Source organism: Rhinopithecus bieti, unplaced genomic scaffold (genome assembly GCF_001698545.2).
Source record: "Rhinopithecus bieti isolate Rb0 unplaced genomic scaffold, ASM169854v2 scaffold_12827, whole genome shotgun sequence".
NCBI lineage: Eukaryota > Metazoa > Chordata > Mammalia > Primates > Cercopithecidae > Rhinopithecus > Rhinopithecus bieti.
In genome coordinates, this window is record NW_016807192.1 from 52,959 (window position 1) to 62,457 (window position 9,499).

Consider the following 9,499-nt stretch of genomic DNA (forward strand, 5'->3'; position numbering starts at 1 on the left):
CTTACCCGCCTTCCTCCCTTTCCCTTTTTCACCTCTTTCCTTCCTTCTCTACCCCTCCTTTCTCCCTCCTCCCTTACCCATCTCCACCCTCTTCTACCTTTCTCTTCCTTTCCCTCCATGCCCTGTTCCTTCTCCTTGTCCCATTGCTCTCCAAAAGCTTGAATGAGTGTCCTCCAACAGAAAAGCTAAGATGTGGGAAATACATCAGAATGTTAATAATAATTATCATTTTATTAAATTGTCCCTTTCCTTGTGATCCTCTACTTTTTTCTATGATAAGTATCCCTCTTTTATAGTCAGGAGAAAAGGCTAGATTTTTATAGTATAACACACTTTAATATTTATTTATTTTAGGTTGCAATAAAAGAACATGAAAAACAGTATCAAATGAAGTGATCATTTTCAGTGAAAGGGAAGGTAGAACATAATACAAAGAAAACATGGTATCTTTAGTTTACAATTACACAATATAAGATGAAGAAACTTTTTAAAAAATACTATGTTATATTAACACCTCAGTGGTAAACAATAACATCATTATGATTAAATTTATAGGCCACTATATGTCACATACACAAGGTCTCAGTTGAATCAAATGTGGTCTTGACATTCTTAAATGTATGCTAATCTTTTTCAAGCAGTCAAACTTCAAAATACACTGTTTTAGTTACTATAAGTACTGGATTTCTATAGCAAACTAATGAAGGCACAGCTAGTGCAAGCAGATTTAAACGCTTAGTCTTCTGGGCTGGAAAAAAGAAAAAAATAAAGCACTTGCATTGGTACTTCATGAACTTTTTTTTTTTTTCAAGCAAATATTTGTTTCAGTTAACAATTGTGACAGTTTCACAGCTATAGTCTAACAGAAACATGACCAAAGGACATCAGAAAAATCAACACTGTAGCACCAAACTAACATGCTTTAGATAATTGACCACAGCTTACATATTTTGAAGAATATTATACTACAACAGTCTAGATAGAATAAACTGGCACTTAGACACTTTTTAGGACAATTTTTAAAATATAGACTACCAAGAAACCACAAAAACATGACTATAAGGAATAATAGTGTTCAGATTACAGGTCAGGGTTTTACTTTTTTCAAGGCTGTATGAATCTGCTTCACTCCTTGAGATTTTAAGATTCTTGAAAAATCTTTCAGATTGACTTATTTTGTGTATTTCCTGTTTCCATAATGTTTGCCAAATTGATAGTAGGTACCATTGACTTCTCCAGTATAGTAATAGATTGATTTCAGGATGACATTATCATGTAAAATCTGCCCAATTTCAAAGTCCTCATCCAGGATAGCATCTTCTCGTGGTTCCAGCTTCCCAATCGTAGGAATCTCAGGAGGACTAAAGAAATTGAAGAATGATGCATTAGGGACCACTCTTGGCTGGATTTCAATTTCTCCAGTAGCAGTTGTGCGACTCTGGGTGGTTGTCACAGTCACATCTTTTCCTCTTCTCCAGTCTATCTTGCAGCCTTTGCAATCTTCAATTTCCCATCCCCAAGAAAAGAAGGGATCATTGTGATCTGGTTTTGACTTTATTATATATGTCTTCACCAGCACCTCATTTCTGAAGTATGGATTGGGTAGAAAATGAAATTCAAAGGTGTAACTTACAGGCTGGCCAGGTTTTGAGAACTTCAGGCTAACATCCGACAAGAACTTCAGAATGGGCTCATCATACTTCTGAATCATAGGCCCCAGCTTGTCAACATTCTTTAAAACAATCAGCCAATAGTCAGGAATACCTTTAGGGTCTTCTCTTTTAGGCTTTCCCCTCCTAGCTCTTTTAAGATCTACACTGTCCTGCAGCCTTTCCTCAGGAACTCTTTTATGAGCCTCTCTTACTGCAGCCCTGGCCTTAGCCTCAGTTGCTTTAGGCTGTTCTTTATCATCTGCCTTTACCTGGGGGGCTTCTTTAGGATCTTCTTTTACTTCAGGGCTTGCCTCCATACAGTCTGCTTTAGAATCTGCTTTTTCTTCAGCCTTTACCTCAGGAATTTCTTTAGGAACTTCCTTTTCTTCATCTTTCACCTCAGGAATTTCTTTAGGAACTTCCTTCTCTTCAGCTTTCACCTCTGGGTTTTCTTTAGGGTTTTCTTCTTCCTCACCCTCTAAGGGAGGCATTTCACTAGGGGTGTTATCCTGCACCTCCTCATCACTGCTGAACTCCTCATCCTCTGAATTCCATTCACATTCTTCTTCTGTAGGCTCATATTCTGCATTGATGATTTGAAACCGCCTATCATACAGAGGCTTGTTGAGTTCAGCATATTTTCTTTCAAGATCATGAATTGCTTTTAAGAACAGGGTGTCTACCTTGTCACATTCATCTTGAATGTTTCTAAGCGCTTGCACGCGATTTCTAACTGCCTGAGGCAGCCTATCCACGAAATTTGTTCCCAACGGGGCCCGCCGCGCCCTGCTGGAAGGCTCAGGTACCCTCTTCTTTCTATATAAGCGGCTGCGGCTGCTAGTGCTGCCGCCGCTGCTGCTGCTGCCGCTGCTGCTGCTGCCACTAGTGCTGCTGCCGCTGCTGCTGCCACTGGTGCTGCTGCTAGAACTACTGCTGTCAGATTCTTCCCCAGAATCACTAGTCGAGCTAGCCATCTCCTCTTCGGCAACCCCATGGGCGACGGGTTCCGAGACCATTTTAAAATCTGCTTCTGCCATCTTGCAAGCCTGAAAAACTCTACCGCGGAGACCGTGCGACCAGAGATGGGCAGAAAATGACTCACGGATGCTTGAGTGGCGGCGGCGGAGGCCGGGGCTGCGGAGGTGGCAGCGGCGATGGCAGCAGCGGCGCAGAGCGGAGCTGGAGCTGGAGCTGGAGCTGCAGAGGCCGGCGCTGAGGTGGCAGCGGCAGTGGAGGCCTGGGCGACAGCGGTGGCGGCAAGGCCTCTCCCGGCTGCAGCTACAGAGTGCCGAGATGTACCGCAGCCGAATGGCGCAGTATGAGACCCCGAGATCTCTTCTCGTTTTAGATCGCGAGCCCCCTCCCTTCGCGGTCAGACCTCCCGTTAATTTCGTTCCCAGTGTGCCTTTAGTTCGCTCCTCATTTGCTGGTCCACCTTAATTGACAAACCGTACGCCCAACGAACGGCCAAACGCCACTACTCCTGGCTCCGCCCACCTTCCCAGACGCTGCTCGCCGGCTGAGGTGCGACCCCTGGAAGGTGTCCCCTGCCCCCCAAAAGTCTATATTTATAGTTTTATAATTAAAAGAGAAAAAAAGCGTAGACATGAGGTAAAAATACCAGCCATAGTTCCTAACAAGGGCAGAAGAGGCGTGTCTTCCTTCTCCCATCCGCCCATCCTGAATTCCCGTTTAGTTTGTCACGGGTCTCTTGACAAAAATCTGTAAAAGAAAAAAAAAAAAAATTGAATGAAAATGGTCCAAATGGCGTCATTGGGTAGTGTGACTGTGGACGATTTAAAACAAAACGATTTTCTCTAAATATTCTATGAGCATGTATTTTTACACTGGATAAAAAAGGGGAGAGTCGGTTATTGGCAGAGGGGGGAGGGACTAGACAGCAGGCGTATTGCATTCCACGAAGCTGATTTAATAAGTGCTGTCTGTGATGTTTGGCAAGCCTGGTTTATATCCATCTACAAGGTTTGCGAACCCATGTTGCCGTGAGTCAGTTACACCATTTTTATTATATTTCTCTTTTTAGGCTGGCATATTATATACCCCAACCTTGCTGCTAACTTGCCACGTAGCCCTTCTCAATGCTTGCAACAACCTTGTAGTTAAAACAAAGAGTGTATTAAATGTTAGGTAGTATTGTTAAAAAGCAAATGATTTGCGTTATACTTTTGTGCAGCAGGTTTCAATTCCAAGAACAGTGGGATGGGAGGGGGAATTTGTGCTAATGAATGTGCATCTTCTGTCAGTGTATGCGATGTCATCTGCCACCAATTTCCTTTTAATGTTGTAAAATTCTAGCCATACTGTAGTATGATTTACAAGTCCAGTAATATGTGAATAAACTTTTGCAAAATGAAGTTTAAAACGGGTATTTGTTTTATTTACAGGATTTTTTTTTTTCTGCTACAGAACAACTCCCTTGGTACAATAAAAAAGACGAGTATTTACTTTTCATTGAAAGGTAAGGATCATACTTAGCACATTTTAAAGAATGACAAAAATTACTCATCTCCATCTGAATAAAAGTTTACAGGATGCAGTCATTTAGAGATGTATTTTAGATAATAATCGTGATAATTCTATGGAAACAGGAAAATCCACAGAGGTAATTTGGCATACTAATGTAGACAATAAGCTACTTAACCGCATTAACTATCTAAACCTGGTCATAGAATACAAGTGGTAAATTAAAATATGAAATATGATAAATTATTCATTTCAAATGAGGAACTGTATTAAAGTTAGATTAATCTTTATAGAATTTGTGCTTTGTCATGTAGTCACGTTTTTTAAAAGTTATGAAACGCTTTTCTGTCTCATAAATGCATTTACTTTTATTGTATATCTCTAATTGTCAAAGTCTGTGAACATTGCAAAGATGAAACCTCAATACAGAAAATTCCAACAGTAGTAAAAACACACAATCTTAACCACCAAATGATAAGAATTACTAGCATTTTGATGCACTTCCTTCCAGAAATTTCCTTGTGCATATACATACCTGCCTATTTATGTATACTGCTTTATCTACGTGATACCATATTATGTTTTGTAGTCTTTTTATTTAATTTATCAGTTACTAATGGCTATATTTTCATGGCAAACGATCAACATCTTATTTTTAAATAAGTGCATATTCCATGGAAATAATTGCCTTAATTTATTTGAACAGATTCCTCTTATAGGGTGGCTATTTCTATACCATCTCTCCCCTTATATACATACTATTTTCCTGCTATAATAAGTGTCCCTGGATACCTAAAGCATATATTTCTATGCACTTCTGAAAATTGGTCATAAGATAAATTCCTAGAAATGAATGGCCTGGGAAAGATCATTTCATATTATGGAATTATTGTTGTATACATATTGCCAAACTCTCTGCAGAATGATTATCACAATTTACAATTCCAACAGGGCATAAAGGTTCATTTTTTTTGTCATTCAGCTAATATGTTTTTGTGCCTGTCATATGCCGGGCAAATGTGGTAGAGGATTGTAGTATAATGGTGAATGAAACTTACTAAGTGCATATCCTTTCGTTGAATAATTTTAATCAAAGCATATGTTATAGAAACAATGATTTACATCAATGGTGTTATACCATAAATATTGTTCTGAGACTTACTATTTCTTTTTAAATTATGGAGATTTAAAAAAAGTNTCTATCTACATATAGTAAACATTTTCATTTTCAAAGTCTGGATTTTCTTTCCTTTTAGTAAAATTAAATAAAATACTTTCAAACTTGCAATAAAAGGTTTGCTTTACTTGAATTTTAGGATAGAAATTCTTCAGATGAGTACTATAGGCAAAAAATTCTTCATTACCCTTGTAAAATATTCTTCTGTGATGTGGTTTTACATTTTGAAAATACATGCTGTTTGTACATTCAAAACTAGCATTAGCAACAAAAGCAAAAATAGACAAAAGGCATCACATCAAACTAAAAATATTCCTAAAATGAAGGAAGTAAATGAGTAAAGAGACAACATATGGAATGGCAGAATATATTTGCAAACCAAACATATGATAAGGGGTTAAATATTCAAAATGTATAAGGAACTCAAACAACTCAGTAATTTAAAACAACATGATTTAAAAAATGGGCAAAAGATCTGAAGAGAGGTTTTTCAAAAGGCATACAAATGGCCAACAGGTGTATGAAAAAACATTTGACATCACTAATCATCAGGTAAACGCAAATCAAAACCATAATGGGATATCATCTCACGCCTGTTAGGATAGCTATTATCAAAAAGACAAAAGGTAAATGTTGGTGAGAATGTGGAGAAAAGCTAACCCTTGTAAACTGTTGTTGGTAAGGTGAATTAGTATAGCCATTATGGAAAACAGTATGGACATTCCTCAAAAACTACCTTAAGAATGGAACTACCATATAATCTAGTAATCCCAGTACTGAGTATATATCCAAAGGATATGAAATCAATACATTGAAGAGATATCTGTACTCCCATTTTTATTGCAGCATTATGTACAATAGCCAAGATATGGAATAAACCTAACTGTCCATCAATTGATAAATGGATAAAGAAAATATTGTATACATACACAATAAAGTATTGATCAGAATTTCAAAAGGGAAATCTTGTCATTTGTGGCAACACACATAAACCTGGAGAACAATATGCTAAGTGAAATAAGCCAGGCACAGAAAGACAAATACCACGTGATCTCACATGTGGAGCATAAAAATGTCACATTCATAGAAACAAAGAGTAAAATGGTGGTTATCAGACGATTGGGAGTTGGGGGTTTGAGGAGATACTGTTCAAAAGACACAACATGGCCTGGCAGAGTGGCTCATGCCTGTAATCTCAGCAATTTGGGAGACCAAGAGATCATGAGATCAGGAGATGGAGATCATCCTGGCTAATATGGTAAAACCCCATCTCTACTGAAAAAAAAAAAAAAAAAAGGAAAAGAAAAATTAGCCAGGTGTGGTGGTATGCACCTGTAGTCCCAGATACTCGGGAGGCTGAGGCAGGAGAATCACTTGAACCCAGGAGGTGGAGGTTGCAGCGAGCCGAGATCGCAAACTGCACTCCAGCCTGGGTGACAAAGCGAAAAAAAAAAAAAAAGACACAACATTTCAGTTAGACAGGAGGGAGGTAAGAGAGATTTTGAGGGTTCTCACCAGAAAAAAATAAGTATTTAAGGTAACATATATGTTAAAATGCTTGATTTAGTCATTCAACAATGTTTACATATATCAAAACATCATGTTATATGGCAAAAATATATGTAATTTTTACATGACAATTAAATTTTCTTTTAAAAAAATAGCGCTATGTNTTTTCTAATCACAATTCTCTACTTTAATTGTGTATACATAGGTATCTTGTAACACACTTTTATTTTTGTAGCCTTTTTTTTTTTTTGGTTGATTAGTTTATTTAATTTTATGTAGTAGGTATCTAAAATAAAATAAGCTTTTTCTTCATAATCAGTTTAATTGCTGCATTATATCCTATTTGTTCTACTGTGAAATGTAAGTATTAGTTTTATCATATCATATGCTTGTTTTTCTTAATAAGGTTATATATAAATTATTTACATAGTGATATGTTCTTTGTTCAATTACTAGATGATTTTTTTGTGGGGGGGGCGGCTAAATGTTCATGCTTCTACATGAGATGATACATAACACAGAATCTGATAGTATACTCAGCCTGAACATAGTACATTAACATCTGTTGCTATCTCCCTTAATATGAATATACACACAATCCCTTCCACCACCCACTCCTGCCACACAAACACACAAAGTGTATAATGACACGTGTAGCAGCTTTATCATTTTTTTGTAGGTATCTAAGAAGCGAAGCATTGCAAGTTCATTTATTTTTGAATGACTCTTCCTCCTGTTCTTCTTGGACAAGTTTTATCTGAATATACAAGTTAATTCTTGTTTAAAAACCATTTTATTGATGTATAATAGGCACACAACAAATGTGTGTATCTGTGAAAGTATCACCACAGACAAAATAATGAAAATTGTATCATCCCTGAAAGTTTCCTCATATGCCTTTGAATCCCTCCTCTTGTCCCTAGACAATAGCTAATCTGTTTTCTGTTCCTATAGATGAATTTGCATTTTCTAAAATTTTATATAAGTGGAATAATGTAGTATGTTCCTCTTTTTGCCTGTCTGCAGAATTATTTTGAAATTTACCCATGTTGTTGTGTGTATCAGGAGTTTATTTTTCCTGTTTACTGCAGAGTAATTATTCATTACTTGGCAATACTACAATTAGTTGATGGGCATTTTTGTTGTTTTGAGTTCTGGGCTACTACAAATAAGCCTGCTATGATCATTTGTATATAAGTTTTGTGTGGACATATGTTTTAATTTCTTTTAGCAAAATACATAGGAGTGGAATGACTAGATCATGTGGTAGGTGTATGTTTCACTTTTTAAGAAATTACCTATTTTCCAAAGTGGTTGTTTTGCATTTCCACCAACAGGGCTAACATTTGATATGGGCAGTGTTTTAAAAGTTAGCCATTCTAATAAGTATTCAGTAGTATTTCATTGTGATCTTAATTTATATTTCTTTGAGAGTTCTTTATATACTCTGGATGCAAGTTCTTTGTCAGTTATAACTTCTGCAAATATTTTCTCTCAGACTGCATATTTTCTTTAAATTCTCTTAAGGGTGTCTTTTACTGTTTTAAAGAGGAAACGTTAGTACTTTTTATATTGATACATCATATATCATATTTTGGGGCACATGTGATTTTGATACATGAATACAATGTGTAATGGTCAAATCAAGGTAATTGGGATAAGAAGTTTGCAATTTTGATGAAGTCCAATTTATCTTGTTTTTCTTCTATGGAGCATACTTTGGGTGTCATCTCTTAGAAATCTTTGCTTAACCCAAAGTCACAATTATTTCCTTCCTTTTTTTTTTTTTTAATTTTATACTTTTAGGTTTTGCATTTAGGTCTGATACATTTTGCAAAAGTACAAGGTATGGATTGAAGGTTTATTTCTTTTGATGTAGATATACAGTTTTTCCAGCACTGTTTGTTAAATAGACTGTCTTTTCACCACTGACTTGCCTTTGCACATTTGTCAAAAATTAGCTGTCCTTGTATGTGTGGGTCTGTGTTGGACTCTCTAATCTGTTCCTTTGTGTACCGATTTTAATGACACAATCGGTAGTTATCCATTTGTTAGATACATTCTGGAAAGAATGAGAACAAAATTGTGTGATAACAGAATTTCATTACAATGGAGACAGTCACAGGAGCTGGATCTTCATCCTTGACCTTTCACTTCTGCTCCCGACTATGTGAGATAGAGGGTCAGATAACAGCAGTAAAAACCTAGAACAGAAATAACAAAAAAAAACCATAAATGTTCTTCTATTTTGTGGAGTTGCCAGTGTGTAGATGTCCACAGCCCAGCCACAAGAATGGTAGTTAGCATTATCCAGGAGCACAAATAATGCCCTGTTTTTCTCACATCTGATAAAGAGAGACCTACTTGCTAAAATGGAAATATTAAATAGAAAGTATATTCAAGCTGTTAATAAATTATGGTTAAAAAAAGAATAATAATAAAACCTTGGTTGTTATGATGTTGCTATTATTAATAGTAATAAATAAAACTGGTTGTTTTATGACATTTTAAACGATAGCAGTGGTTTTCAAACAAAAATATTTCATTTTATACTTATTCTTATAATACAGATATACTCAAATGAACAGAATATGGTATGTTGTTACAGATTTTTATTTTTTAAGGAAACATTTCTGAATTGCATTTCTAGCACTATACCCTTAACTGCATGGCGTTT

At 36.3% G+C, this 9,499-nt stretch overlaps 1 protein-coding gene across 1 annotated transcript; it reads right to left on the bottom strand.

Moving 5' to 3' along the window:
- Positions 1–314: 314 nt before the first annotated feature.
- On the bottom strand, positions 315–3,072 carry NAP1L3 (nucleosome assembly protein 1 like 3). The gene has a single exon (XM_017880444.1). The coding sequence runs from the start codon at positions 2,687–2,689 to the stop codon at positions 1,172–1,174; it is 1,518 nt and encodes a 505-aa protein (XP_017735933.1). The 5' UTR covers positions 2,690–3,072; the 3' UTR covers positions 315–1,171.
- Positions 3,073–9,499: the final 6,427 nt, after the last annotated feature.